The 19,561-nt window shown below is 40.5% G+C and overlaps 1 protein-coding gene across 1 annotated transcript in view; it reads left to right on the top strand.

Moving 5' to 3' along the window:
- The window catches only part of SCN11A (sodium voltage-gated channel alpha subunit 11), an 88,455-nt gene that overhangs the window by 33,201 nt on the left and 35,693 nt on the right, over window positions 1-19,561 (top strand). The window contains exons 12-16 of the mRNA XM_027584593.2: window positions 1,923-2,052; window positions 3,101-3,339; window positions 6,945-7,130; window positions 9,155-9,523; window positions 11,225-11,614. Coding sequence (XP_027440394.1) covers window positions 1,923-2,052; window positions 3,101-3,339; window positions 6,945-7,130; window positions 9,155-9,523; window positions 11,225-11,614 — 1,314 coding nt within the window. The remainder of the gene's footprint in view (window positions 1-1,922; window positions 2,053-3,100; window positions 3,340-6,944; window positions 7,131-9,154; window positions 9,524-11,224; window positions 11,615-19,561) is intronic.

The raw sequence follows: 19,561 nt of genomic DNA, 5'->3' as shown, positions 1-19,561 counted from the left end.
AAGCAGTGTCTGTGCCGAGAGGATGAATTAATGTTTCATCCTTTAGTAAAAAGTGAACGGAGTCCCACAGGTAGAGGGAACAGCACATACGAAGGCCTGGAGGCAAAGGGGAGCAGGAGAACACGATCCAGTGGAACACTTGGGAGTGTGTGTGCACACGCACATGTGTGTATGTGGTGAAGCTGGAGGGTGGGTCGTGAGAGACTATAGCAGTAAGATGGGGTCATCACAAAAGGCCTTGAAGCCAGCTCAGGGGTTTCACCCTTTACTCAGAGAGCAAGGGCTAGGCAGTTTTGAAAGGTTTTAAGCAAAAGAGTGACAACCAGATTGACAGTTTTGAAATCCTAGATGCATTGAAGAGACGGGGCAGGAGTAGGACAGAATTGGAGGTGACCAATTAAGAAGCTGCGACAGTAATCAAAGAGGCGCAGGGGCTTCAACTGTGGTTAGGGCAGGAGGATGAAGAGAGAATAACAGGGTGCAGTGATCTCCAGAAGATAAGACTCAGCAGTCGACTAGACGTACGGGGTGGGGAAGATGCCCGGTTGATGGCTTGGGTAGCCAACTTGCTAGAGGGTAGTCTACTGAGACAGAGAAGGAACATGTCTTGGTGGTGGGGAAGAAGGAGAGTTCAGTTTTGAATGTGGCAAGTTTGAAATGCCTGTGGGGCATACTAGCAGGGATATTGAGTTAGGCCATAGGATATGCAGAAATGAAGCTATGGGGAGATGTGTGGTAGGAAAAAAAGCCCCCCCCCCCACCTTTTTTTAATCAATGAGGTGGGGGATGTTCAAACATGTTTTAATTGTGGAGAGAAACTTCAGAGGAGAGGAAAATTTTGAAGATACAGACCATGGAGATGGTCTAGAACCACTTTCCTGAGATGGAAGGAAGAGGTGAAGTGGTCAGAAGGGGGCTGTGCACACCTGAGGGTGGGGTGGGGAAAGGGGGTCTGGGAGTCTTTGCAGAAGTAGGTGGACAGACCTCATTCACTGCTATGAGCAGCTCTCTGTTGGAATGACCCAGGGACAGATCTCTCGGTTTGGAGACTTCTTTAATGTCAGGTCATAGCATATTGAAGAAACTGCAAGTGTTTTTTTAATATTTTGAGGGTTTTTCCTCATTTCACAAAACAAAAGACCAAGAACAGACAGTTAATAAGAAGTCTTTTCCCTAAACCAAAAGAGAACTGCTATAGAAAGACTATAGATTGCCTTTAAAATAGCTTATCACAAGGGATAGTTCCCTCTGGGGCCCTGGTTGGTCAGAACTTTGGGGAAATAAGGCATTGTGGATAGTTTTCTAGGTATCTGGAGATTTATGTCTTTTCACCTCCAGAGACTTTAGAATTGGAGGTAAGGTGAGAGTCAAGCTCCTGGGCACAGCCTGAAGGAGTGCTTGAGGTTTAGTATATAGAAGTTGTTGTATGTACTTTGGCTGTTCTTTTTAAGTTACTGACTGTTTTCAAATCAGTTTAGGCGGCCATTCAGGGCACTTCACCATCTGGCCCCAGTCCACCCTTCTAAATGTATCCCCCACTTCTGCCACTCAAAAACGTTGTTTCTAAATTCAACTTTTTATTGCTTTTGTACCCTGAACTGTTGCTCATTCGTTTTTATAAAATTTTGCTTGCTCTTTGTTGACAATGAATAAATCACAGAGAAAGAAAATTTTCTGTAGCTGGGACCCTGAAAATGTGCATGCATAAGAAATATGAATGGTCAAACTATATTGTACTTATCTACTAAATATGAAAGACAAAAACTGAACCTCCAGTGTGCCATGAAATGGGAGTGAGTGGACCTATATAAGATATGAAGTGTCTTTGAGGCATGTGGCATTGAAACAAAGTAGCCTGTGAAGTTTTGAGGAGAGGCAGCCTCTTTGCTCTGAAGGTCCATCATGCCTGCCTTCTCTTACAGCCACACATCCTAGAGCAAACCAAACGACTATCCCAGAATCTGTCAGTGGATTACTTCGATGAGCATGGGGACCCCTTCCAAAGACAGAGGGCCCTGAGCGCCGTCAGCATCCTCACCATCACCGTGCAGGGTAAGCTCTGCCTCCCAGCCCCAGGGAGAGCTGAACTGCAGTGATGTCCCTCCATTCTCCTCCCCCAGAAGCCCTCTGAAGCCCCCTGTATTTCCTGCAGAGTCACTTCTTGTGCCTCATTGGAGCGTGTGAGCTAAGTGACTCGGAAGAAGTGGGCCCACCCTGAGTTGGCCCTTGGGTAGTGGTGCGAACTGGCTAGCCTTGTGATGGGACTTGGGACCAAGAGTACAGACAGGACCTCCCAATCAGGCCAGGCAGTCACAGTCACATGAGGTTGCAGTGACAATGATAGTGACCAAAGAAGAGAAGACACAGAAGTTTCCAGTAGGTGACAGTTGTATTTGAGGTTAGAGTTAGGAATCTGGCATGGACAATGGAAGATCTATGTAGATAGGCTGGAACCATCTGATGGACCTTATTAACAGCAGGTAACCAGGACCCAACTAAGGGGTTGGGTTCAAAGGCAGGACTCAAGTCCTTACAAGGGTGGGGTCAGATTGATCCTTAACACTTTTGAGCCTGTTTTATCAACTCATTTGGCTGGCATGAGTCCCTGAAATGGTGCCAGGGAAATCAGGGGTCCAGCAGCCTTATGGCCTGAACTCAACCAGCTGGAGAGGACATTTTCTTTCAATGCATGTAGATGCCCCTGCCTGAATACCTCTCCTTCCCTTGAGACCTGGTAGCTCTACGTGACTCTGTTACAGCTGTCACCATGGTCTGCCTTGAATGAACATAACTTGAGCTTATATTTCTCTCTCTCATGGGTTCACATCCAGTGTTGGCTTCCGTATCTGTATCTCTAGCCATGCAGCCCAGCTCCCAGATGCTAAATACAAGTATAAAGACTAGATGTACATGGCTATACCACATGGAAGTTGCATATGGGAAACCTTTCCAGCTACACCCATCAGTGCCCTTCTTGGCTAATCAGGTTGTTCATAGGAGACCCTAGGGAAGTGGGAGGAAGGAATGCACTCAGGCCAATAGCAGTCGGATGGATTCAGATCTAACTACTCAACTGCTCTTTCACGTTCTCCTTCTCCAGAACAAGAAAAATCACAGGAGCCTTGCCTCCCATGTGGGGGAAACCTGGCATCCAAATACCTCGTATGGAACTGTAGCCCCCAGTGGGTGTGCGTTAAGAAGGCCCTGAGAACCGTGATGACTGACCCATTTACTGAGCTGGCCATCACCATCTGTATCATCATCAACACTATCTTCTTGGCCATGGATCATTACAACATGCACCGGAGTTTTGATTCTATGTTGCATATAGGGAATTTGGTAACTTTAGGCTTTTTAAAATATAAAAATATTTCAAACTGTGAGTTATAATTCTTTCAGAGTCTAAACATGTTGTGAGTGGCCTAACCTAGCCTAGGTCTTTGGTCCCATTAAGGAGAATTGAGGGAGAAGATAACTGTTAGGATTTTGTTTTTACCCAGTTCAGTAATTTTCCATGGGCCCTGCTGGGGCGCATGGAAAACCAAGTTGGCTCTCTGGTATGCTAAGGCATCTCTTTAGTCATCCAGTGGGAAGCAGGAAGCCAGCAGACATCTTAAAAGTTCAGCCATTTGGGATGATGATCAAGAAAACATTAACCATATCCAGAGACCCTGGTAATGTGTCCCATTGCCCCTGGTGATATGGATGACATCATTTGTCACAAAATAATGTGACTGCCATTACTAGCTATTATTCCCCCTGGAAAGATGGGTCAGGGCCTGGCAGCTGTGGGAGGCGTACTTTCCCAGGAGGAATTGTGCAGAGCTTATGGAGTGGTAGTGGGGCCTCCAGACTTCAGCCTGCTTCAGTATGTTTCTCATTGGATGGATTTAGTCCCAGTTAAATTGGGAAAACTAAGATAGGAGAGCAGACTTCCCATGAGCTGTTCTATTTATTGTTCCCGGAGAAGGCATTCCCCGCCCCCCTGCTGAGCATTAATTAGTCTCCCAAATATCAGAAATAACAAAAAATTACCCACTGAATGTTCTACCTTAATTAGCCAATGAGTTAATCTTACCAGAATATCTAACCATTTATTCTTAAAGTTTTATTTTATTTTTTCAACATAAGAAGCAATACACGCTTTTTTTAATTTTAAAAATAAGGAAAAGTACAAATAAGAGAAATACAAAGAACTCATTTCCTATGGTCCTATTAGCAAAGATGATCATTTTTAGCATTGCAGAGGATCTCTAGTCAATGTATACGCATGTATTTTTTAATTAATTAACCCACTATACCTATTGAATCAGAAGCTGGTTCACAGAGCTGCTTCTATGCATCAGGTTGAGGTTACCCTCAGTTCCATGTCCCTCTCAGGAGGTGCAGGGATACAGCGGGACCACAGTGCAAGGCCAGAGTGGTTCTCCTTACAGACAGTCTGCACTTAAGTTTCTTTCCCCAGACTGCCCTTGGGAAGAAATGGTCTGTAGGTGTGTGTGGATCAGATTAGATTTCATGCTGCATGACGAACCTAACACACATGGTACCTTCTAACAGGCTGGTATCTTCTGGGCTCCAGGCCATGGTATTCAGCTGTTTCCTGATGATGTATTCCAGAAATGGGTTGACAGTGTTGTTTCCCTTGAAGACAGAAAGCTGTGGCTGCAGGTTCCTCCCTCAGCAGAGTCAGCAGACCCATCTTTCAGCACCTCCTGGTAGATGGAGTTATTAGATAAGTTCCAGAGACTACCCAAGGAACCCAGAGTCATGCCCCTAGGCAGGGCTTCCCAGTTTGCAAAAGTGGTCTGTCCATCCCTTCATTTGCTGATCCAGCTGTGGGAAATGACAAAAGCCACCCTCTCAGATTTCCCACTGACTAGTTGTTCTGGGTGTTGAGGTGAAGCTGCATTTTGCAGTCAGAAGCTGGATAATTAAGTGACATTCTTCTTCACTCTCCCCAGAAGTGGTACAGAAGGAGGCACAGGGACATTGTTGGTGTCTGAGTTTACAGGGAGCAGCTATACCCCAGCCCCTGAAAACTGACGAGAAACAGGCAGAACTGGCCTTGTAGCCTGTGCTTCCATTCCATGTACCTCATTCCCTAAACACACACTACCTTGGGGCACCTCTGTGGCTCAGTTGGTTAAGCCGCTGCCTTTGGCTCAGGTCGTGATCCCAGAGTCCTGGGATAGAGCCCCGCATGTGGCTCCCTGCTCAGCGGGGAGTCTGCTTCTCCCTTTCACTCTGCCCCTCCTCCAGCTCATTCTCTCTCTCTCTCCCTCAAATAAATAAGTAAAATCTTTAAAAAAATAAATTAACACACAATACAAAGGTGGTAGTCATCTCGTCTACTGTACCCCCATAGCAGTGGTGGAGGGAGGCTTTGGAGCCTTGAGTTCCAAAGAACGCATCCAAACCTGCCTCCTCTGACAGGTGGACCAGGATTCAACTGGCCTGTGCAGTTCTGTGGGACTAGTATTGCTCGAATCAGGGGAGTACAGTGAGCTCCCAAGAAGCCATGAGTAGCAGTTGAATTGGATGGCAAAACCAGTGGTTCGAAGGCATGTAGGGTTTTGCCGTAAGGCTAGACACCTAAAGCCTGAAGGAGACAGGAGGGAGGAGGAGCTCAAAAGGGGGCGGGGATCAGTGCAGCACAATTAACTACAATAGGTAACACTGCATGCTTTTAGGCACTGGTCGTGGCTCTGGGCAGAGGTAGATAGCAATATTTAAAGGGAAAAGACAGACACAAGCTTTGGGTTTTCTTTGCCCCCTTGATTTCTATCTTGGATCTGTCTTTGCCTATCCTTTTTTAACTTGTGTTACTTTATTTTAGGGATTTTTAAAATGAATAGTAAGTCATCAAATTATTTATAAAAATGGATCATCTGTTACTTTTAATAAGGAGATTTTTTTTATTATGGAGATGTAAAAATCATTTCTGAGTTGTTTTTCTTTCCCAGAAGTATAGAGGAGAGTCTTATTACTGATGACCTTTTTATATTACCTGATTGTTTTCATACTCTTGTTTTCTCATATCTATTTAGTGTGTCTCTGTCAGAATGTGCTATTTGCTATGAAGAAATGCTTTGTTTTATCTTCTCCAAAGATGTTGATGATAGAGTTAGTTTTGAATTTGGCTACCATTTATTCAACATTGTGCAATGTTTTTAAGCCTGTGTTTATCTAAGTTTCAAAGACAAAAACAAAAACACTTATTTGTGCCCATGGAAATCACATAGTTTAGCACTTTCTTAACTCTTGCCCTTCCTTTTAATTCTTTGGTATTTTGTTCTGGAATAATGAACCCTGCATTCTGTGGGTGAATTATAGGATTTAGGATTATATTCCAAATCACTAACCCTCCTTTCCACCTTAACCAACCTAGGGTTTATCCCAAGATATTCATCATACGGGGTAAGCCTATATATTGAGTTGCTTAAAGATGTTTTCCTGTTTCTAGCAGTGTTTTCCAATTCTTTGCTCTCGGCCCGCTTTAAGTGTTTTTTTTTTTTTTTTTTTTTTCTGATCAAGGTGTTGAGATTGAGTGGTTAGGTGAACTCCTTCTGATTCTGCTTTATGGAGGATATTTATTGTCAGTTTTCAGAGCTGTTATATATCCTGCCCCTCCCCTCATTTGGGAATGTTTATTGGCATTTTAAAGGGAACTTAGAGGAAGAACTGCTTGATACTTTCTATCACTCTGCCCTCTATCAAGAAGCCAGTTGTGCCTTGGGAAATAATATTTATTCTCCACCCTGATGTCTGTGAGCTTGGTAATATTGTAATGGGCACTATGATGGGGAGGGGGGAGAGCAGCAAAGTAAATAAAAATGCATTTTATTTCTTTGTAACCTTTGCAGTTCCCTTGGACCATTTTTAGAAGTGTATCTTCAAGGAGGGGTAGCTTCCGTTTCTCATTCTTCCCTGTCTCACTGTAGGTTTTCGCTGGCATTTTCATGGCAGAAATGTGCCTAAAAATTATTGCGCTTGATCCCTACAACTACTTTCGCCGAGGCTGGAACATTTTTGACAGCATTGTTGCTCTTCTGAGTTTTGCAGATGTGATGAACAGTACAGTTGCAGGGAAAAAAAAAAGCCTGCTGTTTTTCCGTCCCTTACGAGTGGTAAGGCCCTTACTGTTTTATTTTACTGAATACCTTAGCTGCCAGGATTGATAAGAGTCTCAACTGAGTTCAGTGGCTATTTTGCATCAAACTTTAACTCATCTTACCTTAACCTGAGAATCAAAACTGCGCTCCTCCTCCCACCCAGGTTTTGCAGACTCTCGGGAGTCCTGGGAGGTCTCCTCCCAGCTGAACCCCTGCCTCGCCCATCCCAAGATGACCCCTTAGGCAACCTGACTCAACATGGTATCTTCTGGTGTCAGGATTCTTCTTCCTGCTTAGTGTAGCCCCCTCCCATGATCTCTTCCCCACCACTTACCCCTGAGCTCTGAGCCAGGCACCCTCACATCTAGGCTTGCCAAGGGCGTGAAGACTGCAGAGTCCAGGAGGGGCCCGGGCACTGCTGGCAGGTGCTGTCTCAATAGGTTCCTCCTCACTGCTTCCAGTGCCACATTCCTGTCCTGTCATCTTTGCCCTCCACCTACTGACCATGGAGGCATTCTGGTGACCTTTGCAGAGGCACTTGAGAGGAGCTGACCTGAAGGAGCACTCAAAGACGAGGAAAGTACTGTCTTCAAGGAGTTTGCCATCTAGAGATGAGACGAGACAGGGCCAGAAATGAGGCAAAGTAGAGTGTGTGACAAACCCCGTGAGAGGTAGAGATGGAAAGCTACAGGGAAACCACATGTGACAGGGGGATTGGGAAGCCATAAAAGATGACCTTTGGTGTCCTTTCAGAGATTTACTTTTTCTTTTGGCAGGGATAAGATTTCTAAGCCTACAGAGTACAACATTTGTTTCAGTTACCTAAACATACATTTTATACTTGGGATATGTTAGGCGATCACACTGCTCAAAGTCAGACATTATTAAGTTGCTCTCCTAAAGTTTCATTGGCACTCAGGTGAGCAAAATTACATTTGCTTCATGATTGTTTAGGCTTATTACAGCCATGCTCTGAGGGGAGGAACTCTGTGGCATTGTCTGTGTATAACAGAACCGTGATTTCTCCCTGAGGTGCCCCAAGCTCCCTTCTGAGGACACAGTGCTGTTCCCTCTCTTGGGCCATAAGTCTTACTGACCTGCAGTATCTCCCCCAAAGAGTTGATACTTAACACCATTGTACTTTGGAGTGAAACAATTGGTTTACGCTGGAAGCTAATAGAAGAAATAACCTATGAAACTAGTTGTTGTGCTGTCTCACATAGGGTCTGTAAAATTCCATGGACAAAACTTCTTTTTGAAGAAAGTATGTGTGTGTGTTTTGAGTAGCTGATTGCTTTTTCTCTCCTGGGTATAAAACACTATATTTCTCTTATCATTGTTAGAAAGTTCAGATTCAGACTTATGACCTGAATTATATAATGCAGAAGTTAGCAATTTTTTTTCTATAAAAGGTCAGATGGTAAAATATTTGCAGTCTTACAAGCTGTATGGTCTCTGTTGAAATCACTCAACTCTGGTGTTGTAGCACGGAAGTAGCCATAGACATTTGAGAACAAATGGGTGTGGCTGTGTTCCAATAGAACTTTATTTACGGATGCAAAAATTTGAACTTCATACAATTTTCACGTGTGATGAAATACCCTTCTTTCGATTATTTTTCAACCATTTAAAAGTGTAAAACATTCTTACCCCTCAGGACATACAAAAACAGGCAATGGGCTGGATTTGGCCCTTGGGCCATAGTTTTTTGACCCTTGGTATATTATGTAGGATTCCAAAACATTCACTTTATGCAGTAAACACGTATGCTTAATTCCATCATCATGACTCCAAAGTCTTTATCATTTAGCAAAAATTAGAACAAAATATTTCCATTTTTAAAACAAAAAAGTAGATATAGTTGTTATCATGGGCCAGGGAGTTGATGAATATGTTTAGGATGGATTTGACTTTGAAAAGATTTTTGAAAATCACAAATGCTGTGGTTTGGGAGCATGTCATTTACTATATAGCTGAGGAGATGGAATTTGTCTTTAACTGGTTTTTCTTCCATTTTTGCTTATTGTCTGTTTTTACAGCTGAGAGTCTTCAAGTTAGCCAAATCCTGGCCAACTTTAAACATACTGATAAAGATAATTGGCCACTCCGTTGGAGCCCTGGGAAACCTGACCGTGGTCCTGGCTATTGTGGTCTTTATTTTCTCAGTGGTTGGCATGCAGGTCTTTGGCTCTAAATTCAATTCTATAAAGAGCAATAAAACATCCTGTGGCCCTACAGCCCCATGTTTACGACGGTGGCACATGGGGGATTTCTACCATTCCTTTCTGGTGGTATTCCGCATCCTCTGTGGGGAATGGATTGAAAACATGTGGGAATGTATGCAAGAAACAAATCAAGCACTGTGCATTGTCGTCTTTCTGTCAATCATGGTGATAGGAAAACTTGTGGTGAGTGTCTTCGATTTTTTTTAAATATATGGACTGCACAAATGTATTAGCTTCTTTTGCAACACTTCACTGGTAATAATTACTCTAAATATAATATTATACATTTAATGTTTTATGATATTAAAAATCTGCATTTGAATTTGACTTGAGGAAATTATAAAAAGCATGAAACGAAACCTCCTTTTCACATAGTGCTCATATTAACTGATGACCCAATATCTATTTCATACCAGGTGATTATTCTAAGATAATTGTATTCTCTTTGTTGGTGAATGGTTGACGTAGGGGTTTGTGACTTAATTTGGTCAATAAGTTGTAAAGAGCCATCTAGTGAGAAGGTTTCTTGTTCTTAAAAAAAAAGAAGGGAGGAGCTAAAAAAAAATGGTCCTTTTATTTTCTCTGGGCCTTTTTATGACCATGATTCCTGGTAGAACTGCAAACATTATGCAAGCATGAGAAGAACTAGCCTAAGACAAAGCCAGCACTGAGGAAGATAGAGGAAAGAGGGGGAACAGACTGATCTTCATGTCATAATTCGTCCTTCTGTTTTATTTTCAAACTTCCTAAGTTACATTTTCTTATTGTGTAAGTTGCTTTGAGTCTGTCACTTGCAGCTGGAAACATAGATATTATTAGCTAATTGGGTACCCAGTAAGGGTATGAAAAGACAGAAGACACACAGGTTACCTGAGCGCAAGGTCTTAAGAATCAAGTTGGGGCTATCGTGCAAATATACTGAACCGTCCACACGCACACAATGGCTTTATCCTATGTGCCTGATCAGCAATGTTAGATAGATAATAAGTGGTACAAAAGTTCAGAAGAGCAGAATATAACCAATGGGAGTGGGAAGAAAATGTTGGCAAAGGATGCGTGGAAGATACAGTACTTGAGAAGGGCACTAAAGAGGCAAGGAGGACTTGGCAAACAGAGGAAAGCTTGAGCAGAGGTCCACAGCTGGAATTCTTGTGGTGAAGCTGTGGGAGAGTGACTAGGCCCATTCACACTCATAAGACACTCCTCCCCGAAGCTGTATATTTTTGAGCTGGTGACAGCCACAAACAAAGGAGTTTGAGGAGATGAAGATGATGAATTGGAGGGTGTGTAAATGTAAGCAAAAAAACCCAAGTAGGATGCTGATGAGATGATCTGAATTTAAAGTGATCCATGCTTCAACAGAAGAGTTGCAGATTCGATCCAAACCCCTCCAGTTCAGCTCCAATACTTTGTTGTGGTTTGGGCAACAGGACCTAAAGAGCCTGCACAAAGCACATCATGTCTCAAACTGTGCCAACAGGGGAGGACCCCATGGCAGTATTAGACATCAGACCCATATCCCATTCCAGCAAAGCCACGCTCACTATTCAACTGATCCTCAAGGAATATACACTTTTTATTTTGCCAGTGATCACACAGTTCTGCTTTACCCTGGCCAGAGTTTACAACACCTGTTGCTTGTATGTAGACAAACTGGTCTTGGCTGTTGGCACTCTTTCACTTCAGTTTTTCTTTCATCTTATCTTGCTGCCTTCCTCGATCTTGTCTCCTTTTATTCATTTTATAAATGAACTTTCTCATGTACATGATCTCATGTGACTTAGTTTTGGGTCTTGGGGGAAAGTTGTTCTGGAAACCCACTGTATCTTTCCCTCTGCTAAACTTTCCATTCTCCTTGTGTGTTCCCCCTCCACCCCACCACAGGTGCTCAACCTCTTCATTGCCTTGCTGCTCAATTCCTTCAGCAATGAGGAGAGAGATGGAAACTTGGATGGAGAGTCCAAAAAAACCAAAGTCCAGTTAGCCCTGGGTCGGTTCCGCCGTGCTTTTTGCTTCGTAATACATACTCTTCAGCATTTTTGTCACAAGTGGTGCAGGAGTCAAAACTTACCAAGGCAAAAAGAGGGGACAGGAGGCCCTGCTGCCAAAAGCAAAGACATCATTCCACTGGTTACAGAGATGAAAAAGGGCCCAGAGATGAGGGAGCAGCATGACCGGACCTGGTTGGCCCCACTCGCAGAGGAAGAGGATGGTTTTGAATCTCCTGGTGAAAATAATGCACAGCAGGCCACACAACTTGAGGCTGGAAAACAGGTATGAAGTTTCATACATAGACATGGAGGTCATAGGAAGCCAGAGCTACCACGAGACACTGGTTGCCTGCCCTCTTCTGAGCACCAGGCAGGGAAAATAAGGGTACACAATGTGGAGGCTGCCCTTCAGTACTCACGTGCATATCCCAGTGCTGTTTCTAATCATGGTCCTGCACATATGGAGGTGGGAGATGGCAGAGGCGTTCAGAGGGGAGCGAGATCAGAGTGGGCCAGGGCAACAGGGGAGTCGAGTGACTTTGTTTGAGCCCTAAAAGAAGTATAAAGTTTAGACTAGCTGAAAGGCGAGGAAAGTGAACGGAACAGCACAGAAAAGGAGACAGTGGTGGGAAGAAACTCAGCCTCTGAAGGGACCAGTGGATGAGGCGTGGTGAGAGATGAGAGCTGTCAGGGAGTGGCGGTGTGATAGATACCCCAAATTAACAGCTACAGACTCCATTCTGTCCGTATACTCCTGCGTTTTCCACAATGGTTGTAACATATTGCACTCTCCCCGCAATAATTTTAATCATTCTAATGGGTCTGTGTGGTGACTTGTTGTGGTTTCAAGTTTTATTTCACTGATAAATAATGATGTTGCCTAATGTATCTTCCTTGGTAAAGTGTCCATTGCCCATTTTTATTGAGAGATTTCTTATGATTGAGGTGTAAGAGTTTATTACATATTTTGATACATATCCTTTGGTATGTGCACCGCACATATTTTCTAACTGTGGCTTATCTTTTACTTTCTTAATGGTATCCTAATGAGCAGAACTTTTCAATTTTGGTGAAATATAATTTATCAATATTATTCCTATGGTTCATGTGTTTTGTTTCCATTCTAAGAAATCTTTGTATAATCCAAAACTGCAAAGGTTTTCTCATATGTTTTCTTTGAGAATTTTATAGGTTTACCTCTCAGAATCAAGTCCATGATGCACTTCCATTTAATTCAATGAGTTGTGTCATTTTTTCCCCTGTATATATAGCTAAGTGATTCTAGTATTATATATTGAAACGACTGTTCTTATGCCACTGAATCAACTTGATATGTTTGTCAGAATCAAATTGGCTATATCTTATCTATTTATATTATCTATCGGGACTTTTTCTGGATTCTTAATTCTGTTTCATTGAATCTGTATATCTATTTTATACCAATACCACACTGTCTTGATTACTGTAGCTTTATGATAAGTTTTGAAAGCACGGTGTATAATTTGTTCTTTATCAAACTTGTTTTGGCTATTTTAGGCCCTTTACATTTCTTTATGCATTTTAGAATCAGTATGTTACCTTTCCATAAAAAAGATTGTTAGGATTTTGTTTGGTGTTGCACTGATTATTTTGTAAATAATTGGTATCTTCACAACATTGAGTCTTCTGATTCATAAACACGTATTTTTCTCCACTTATTTAGATCTTTTTAATTTTTCTTAGCAATGCTTTATAGTTTTCAGTGTATAAGTGTTGGCATATTTGCTTACATTTATCCCTAAGAATTTAATATTTTTATCCTATTGTAATTGTAATTTTTAAATTTTCAGTTTCCAAATATTCATTATTAGTACATAGAAATGAATGGGTTTTTGTTTTTTGACTTTGTATCCTGCAATGTTGGTAAACCAACTTATTAATTCCAATAGCTTTTTTGTAGATTCCTTAGAATTTTCTACACATGTAATTATTTCATCTATAAATAAAAACAGCTTTTTTTTTTTAATTTGTATGGGTTTTTTTTTTTTTTTCTTACATTGGTTAGGACCGAAATTTCATATAATGTTGAATAGGAATCATGAGAGTGTATTCCTTGCCTTGCTCTTTATCTTAGGGGGAAACATAAAAACTTTCCCCATTAAGTAAGAACTTAGTTGAGGAAGTTCCCTTTATTCCCAGTTTGCTAGGAAGTTTTCTTTTTCTTTTTTTTATAATTTTTTTTTTAAGATTTTATTATTTGACAGAGAGAGACACAGCGAGAGAGGGAACACAAGCAGGGGGAATGGGAGAGGGAGAAGCAGGCTTCCCACGGAGCAGGGAGCCTGATGTGGGACTTGATCCCAGGACTCTGGGATCAAGACCTGAGCGGAAGGCAGACGCTTAACAACTGAGCCACCCAGGCGCCCCAGGAAGTTTTATTTTTCTTCTAAATTATGAATATATATTGATTTTTCTGAAATGCATCTCCTAAATTTATTGGGATAATCATATCATTTATTTTGAATGTTAAATCACTTATGCATTCCTTGGATTATCCCTATTTGGTCATGGTATATTATCCTTTTATATATATTTGGATCCAACTTGCTGATATTTCATTAAAGATTTCGCACCCCTAGGTTTTTCCCTTATAATGTGTCTGCCTTGTTTTGGTATCAGGTTAATATGGGCCTCATTAAATGAGTCGAGAGGTCTTCCTCCTCTTCTATTTCTATTCTTTTTATCCCTAGCTTTATGAGATATAATTGACATATAACATTGTTTAAGTTTAAGGTATACAACACGTTGATTTGATATTTTTATATATTACAGTATGATTACCACCATAGCATTAGCTAACACCTCCAGCATGTCACATAATTTTTTCTTCATTGTGGTAAGAATATTTAAGGTTTACTCTGTTAGCAACTTTCAACTATATAACACAGTATTATTAGCTATAATCACAATGCTATACATTATATCCTATGAACTTACTCATCTTCTTACTGAAAGTTTGTACTTTTTGACCAACATCTCCCTACTCCCCTCCACTCCCAGCCCCTGTTAACTACCATTCTACTCTCTGTCTCTGCAAATTTGGCTTTTTCAGATTTCACACATAAGTGTATCACACTGTATTTGTCTTTCTCTGACTTGTTTCACTTGACCACAGTGTCCTCAGGGTCCATCCAAATATTATCAATTATAATTGACCTAAAATATTGTATGGAAAATTCTCAGTAATTTTTGTTTCAAATATTTGTTTGGTTCTTCTTTCTCTTCTCCTTCTGGTATTCCAGGTCTTGAGTATTCTATTCTGTTTCTTTTTATCCGTACTTCTGTCTCTTTGTTTTCAGTTTTGGAGGTTTCTATTGAGATAACCTCAAGCAGAGATTTTTCCTGTCCACTAATAAGCCCATCAATGGCATTCTTCGTTTCTGTTACAATGTGTTAGATCTCCAGCATTTTTTTGTCCTTTCTTAGAATTTCTATCTCTCTGCTCACACTGCCTGTGTGTTCTCACATGCTGTCTACTTTATCCATTAGAGCCATGAGTATTTTTTTTTAAGATTTTATTTATTTATTTGACACAGAGAGACACAGCGAGAGAGGGAACACAAGCAGGGGGAGTGGGAGAGGGAGAAGCAGTTTTCCTGCGGAGCAGGGAGCCCGATGCGGGGCTCAATCCCAGGACCCTGGATCACGACATGAGTCGAAGGCAGATACTTAATAACTGAGCCACCCGGGAGCCCCAGAGCCATGAGTATCTTAATCATAGTTATTTTAAATTCCTGGTCTGACATTTTCAACAACTTTATTGTATTGAATGTGGTTCTGACGCTTGCTCTGTCTCTTAAAACTATATTTTTTTGCCTTTTAGTATGCCTTCTAATTTTTTCTTTAGAGTCAGACATGATGTACTGGGTAGATGGAAATGCTCTAAATAGGTCTTTATTAATGTGCTGGGGAGGTGTGAGGGGAATGAAGAAGCCCTGTGGTCCTATGAGTAGGTCTCAGGTTTTTAGTGAGCCTGTGCTTCCGGAGTGTGAACAGTGCTTATCAGTATGTCTAGTGTGAACTGGAGTAGGAGATCTGCCTCCCTCCAGGTAGAAATCTAGAGCTGGCTAGAATTGGGTATTTCCCACCCCACAGGTCAGTCAGGTCCTGAAAAAAACCCACCAGGTTAGGCTCTGGTTAATTAGTTTCTCATCAGGGAAGGCCTTGTGAAGAACGGAATGTGTGTGCCTGTTTCAAAATGGTTCCTTTTATTCTCCCCCTGCTGGAAGCAAGTGGGGATTTTCCTCCCATACTCACTGTGAGAACCTGGTAGAGCTCCAAGAGGTAAAACTCACAAAAGTGTGGGGGCCCCTGTTGACTGGGTCCCCCCAAGCTTTTATCTCTTAGACTTGTCCACACTGAGCCTCCAGGAGTTTGTCAATTATAGTTCAGGTTTCCTTACTCTGGAATTGGTTCCCACGGAGGTTTTTGCTCCTGGGTTTCTGCTTTGCTAAGTTGTAATTCTCTGTATCAGCCTGTCTTTCTCTCCAGTTTGGAGGGGCAGCAGTTTGCCCTGGACCTCACTTCTCTTATGGCTCTAAGAAGAGTTATTGGTTTTCCAGTTTGTTTAGCTTTGTATATGTTGGGATGGAGTGGAGACCTCCAGACTTCTTACATGTCAGACCAGAAACTGGAAGTTTCCGTGGGAAGTTTTTAAATTACATGTTCAATCTGTTTACTTGTTATAGGGATTACAGGGCTATTCAGATTTTCTCTTTCTTCTTGAGTCTGTTTTGGCAGTTTTTGTATTTCTAAGAATAGGTCCATTTTACTGAAGTTGTCTAATTTGTTGACATACAGTTGTTCATAGTATTTCTTTAGAATTCTTTTGATTTTCTGCAAGATTGATAGCAATGTTCCCTCTTTCCTGGTTTTAGTAATTTGATCTTTCATTTTCTCTTGGTCAGTCCTGTTAAAGTTTTGTCACTTTTGTTGCTCTTTTAAAATAATCAGCTTTTGATTTTGTTGATCCTATTATTTTATTAATCTCTGCTCATATACTTACTGTATCCTTATTTCTGCTTGTTTTGAGTTTCATTTTCTCATCCTCTGCTAGTGCCTTGACATAGAAGGCTAGGTTATTGATGTGAGACATTTTTTTATTGTAGATATTTATATCTATAAATTTCCCTCTAAGTACTACTTTATCTACATGCCTCCAACAAATTTTGGCATATTGTATTTTTATTTCCATTTATCTTAAAGTCTTTTCTAATTTCTTTTGTGATTTATCTTTGACTTGTTGGTCATTTAAGAATGTTTTGTTTCATTTCCACCAATTTTGAGTTCTTCAAATATCTTTTTGTACTTCTAATATTATTTCATTATGGTCAGACAACACACTTTGTACAGTTTCAATCCATGTATGTGTATTCTGCTGTTTGGAGTTGAGGGTTCGGTAGGTGTCTTTTAGGTTTAATTGATAGATAATGTTCAAGCCTTCTATTTGTATCTTCTACTTAGTTGTTATATTCATTTTTGAAAATGCATTATTTTTTTTAAAGATTTTATTTATTTAATTGACAGAGAGAGAGAGAGAGAGAGGGGGAACACAAGCAGGGGGAGTGGGAGAGGGAGAAGCAGACTTCCTGCTGAGCAGGGAGCCCGATGTGGGACTCTATCCCAGAACCCTGGGATCATGACCTGAGCCGAAGGCAGTCGCTTAACCAACTGAGCCACCCAGGCACCCCTGGAAATGCATTATTGAAGCCTCCAACTATTATTGTTGAATTGTCTATTTCTCCTTTCAATTCTGTCAGTTTTTGCCTCATATATTTTATGGCTCTTATGTTAGGTGCATATATGTTTATAAATGTTATCTTTCTGATATATGATGTTTTTGTCATTGTGAAATGTCCCTCTTTATTCCTAGTAAATTTTTTTGTTTCAAAGTCTATTTTGTCTGGGACACCTGGGTGGCTCAGTTGGGTAAGCATCCAACTCTTGATTTCAGCTCAGGCCATGACCTCTGGGTCATGAGATTGAGCCCCTTCTCAGGATCTGCACTGGGCATGGAGCCTGCTTAAGATCCCTGCACTCGTGTGCTCTCTCTCTCTCTAAAAAACCAAAAAACAGGGCGCCTGGGTGGCTCAGTTGGTTAAGCGACTGCCCTCGGCTCAGGTCATGATCCTGGAGTCCCAGGATCGAGTCCCGCATAGGGCTCCCTGCTCAGCGGGGAGTCTGCTTCTCCCTCTCCCGCTCCCCCCTCTTGTGCTCTCTCTCTCTCATTCTCTCTAATAAATAAAATCTTAAAAACAAACAAACAGGAAATCACAAAGTCTATTTTTTCTGACATTAATATAGTCACTCCAGCTTTCTTATGGTTTCTGCTTGTATGATAGCTTCTTCCATTCTTTTACTTTAAAACTGTTTGTATCTTTGAGTCTAAAATGTGTTTCCTATAGACAGTACATAATTGGATCTTGTTTTCTTATCCAGCCTGACAGTTTCTGCCTTTTTGTTAGATTGTTTAACCCATTCACTTTTAATATTATTATTGATCTAGTTTATCTATTTCTAGTATTTTACTTTTTGTTTTTATTCCTCTTTTCTTCTTTTATTGCCTTACTTTGCATTATTTGAATATTTTCTAATGAAACATCTTAATTCCTTTAATGATTTTTCACAATATTTTTTTAGTTATTTTCTTATTAATTGCTTTGGGGGCTGCCACATACATCTAACTTATCACAATTGATGTCTGGTAAGTTAACTTAATTCTAGTGAGATACAGAAACATTACTCATGTATAGCTCTATTCCCTCTACCACATTTTTGTACTATTCTTTATTATATGTATTATATCCATATATGTTAAGAACCCAACAATACATTTTTATCATTGCTTCATATAATTATATGTTTACTAATGAAGCTGAGAAAAGAAAGAAAGTATATATTTATAGAGTTTATTTTATTAGTCTTCTTATTTACCATTTCTAGCTTTCTTCATTTGTTTCTGTGAATTTGAGGTATCTTTCAGGTGTCATTTCCTTACTACAACTTTGCTCCCATTCACCTCTTTGGTGCTGTTATTACCACATATATTTTATTTTTATATGTTCCATGTCCAATAATACATTAATTTTAAACTGTTTTAGACAACTTCTTTTGAAGTCTGCTTTAGAGAAGAAAGGAAAATAAATATGAATTTTTCTCATCTTTTATAATTACAGACTTACCTTTACCTGTGCTCTTTGCTCTTTTGTGTGGACTTTTATTACCATTTAGGATCACTTACTTTCAGCCTGAAGGATCTTCAGTATTTTTTGTAAGGTGGGTCAGCTAGCAAAGGATTTTCCGTTTTTGTTTGTGTGCTATTTTATTTCATCTTCATTTTTGAAAAATAGTTTTGCTGGATAATAAAATCTTGGTTCACATTTGTTTTTTAATTTCAGCACTCATGGTATCTCATTCCACTGCTTTCTAGTCTCTGTTGTTGGGGTGTCTGACTGGCTCAGTTGGTAGAGTACATGGCTTGTAATCTTAGGGTCATGAGTTCAAGTCCCACATTGGGCACAGAGCCTACAAAAAAAAAAGAAAAAAAAGGAGAAGAAGAAGAAGTCAACTGTTAATTTTCTTGGGATCCCCTTGTATACAATGAGCAACTTTGTTCTTGTTACTTTCAATATTTCCTCTGTCTTTGGCTTTCAGCATTTTTACTATGATATATATATATATTTTACTATGATTGGATCTCTTTGTGTTTATCCTACTTTGAGGTTTATGAGCTTCTTAGTGGTGTGGATTAATACTTTCAGTCAAAATTGGGCAGTTTTCAGCCATTATTGTGCTCTCCTTTCTCTCTTTTCTTTCTGATTGATATGCTTCAGGGTGTTCTACATTCCTTTGAGCTTCCTTTAAGTTTTCATTCTTCTTTCCTGTGCTCTTTGGATTGCATAATCTTTCCTGATCCCTCTTCAAGTTCACTGATTATTTCTTCTGCCAGTTCAGATATATTGTTGCTCCACCTAGTGAATTTTTCATTTTAATTATCACACATTTCAACTCTAGAATTTTTATTTGTTTTTTAAATAACTTCTATCTCTACACTGATACTCTCTATTTGATTATACATTGTTATCATAGCATCCTTTATATTATTAAATATATTTTTTAATTCTTTGAACATATTTATAATGACTGCTTTGCATTCTTTGTTTATTAACTCTGGCACCCAGGCCTCTCACGG

The sequence above is a fragment of the Zalophus californianus genome, chromosome 1 (genome assembly GCF_009762305.2).
Source record: "Zalophus californianus isolate mZalCal1 chromosome 1, mZalCal1.pri.v2, whole genome shotgun sequence".
Taxonomy (NCBI): domain Eukaryota; kingdom Metazoa; phylum Chordata; class Mammalia; order Carnivora; family Otariidae; genus Zalophus; species Zalophus californianus.
The sequence above is the reverse complement of the archived record's forward strand: the minus strand, read 5'-3'. Positions and strand labels throughout refer to the sequence as shown.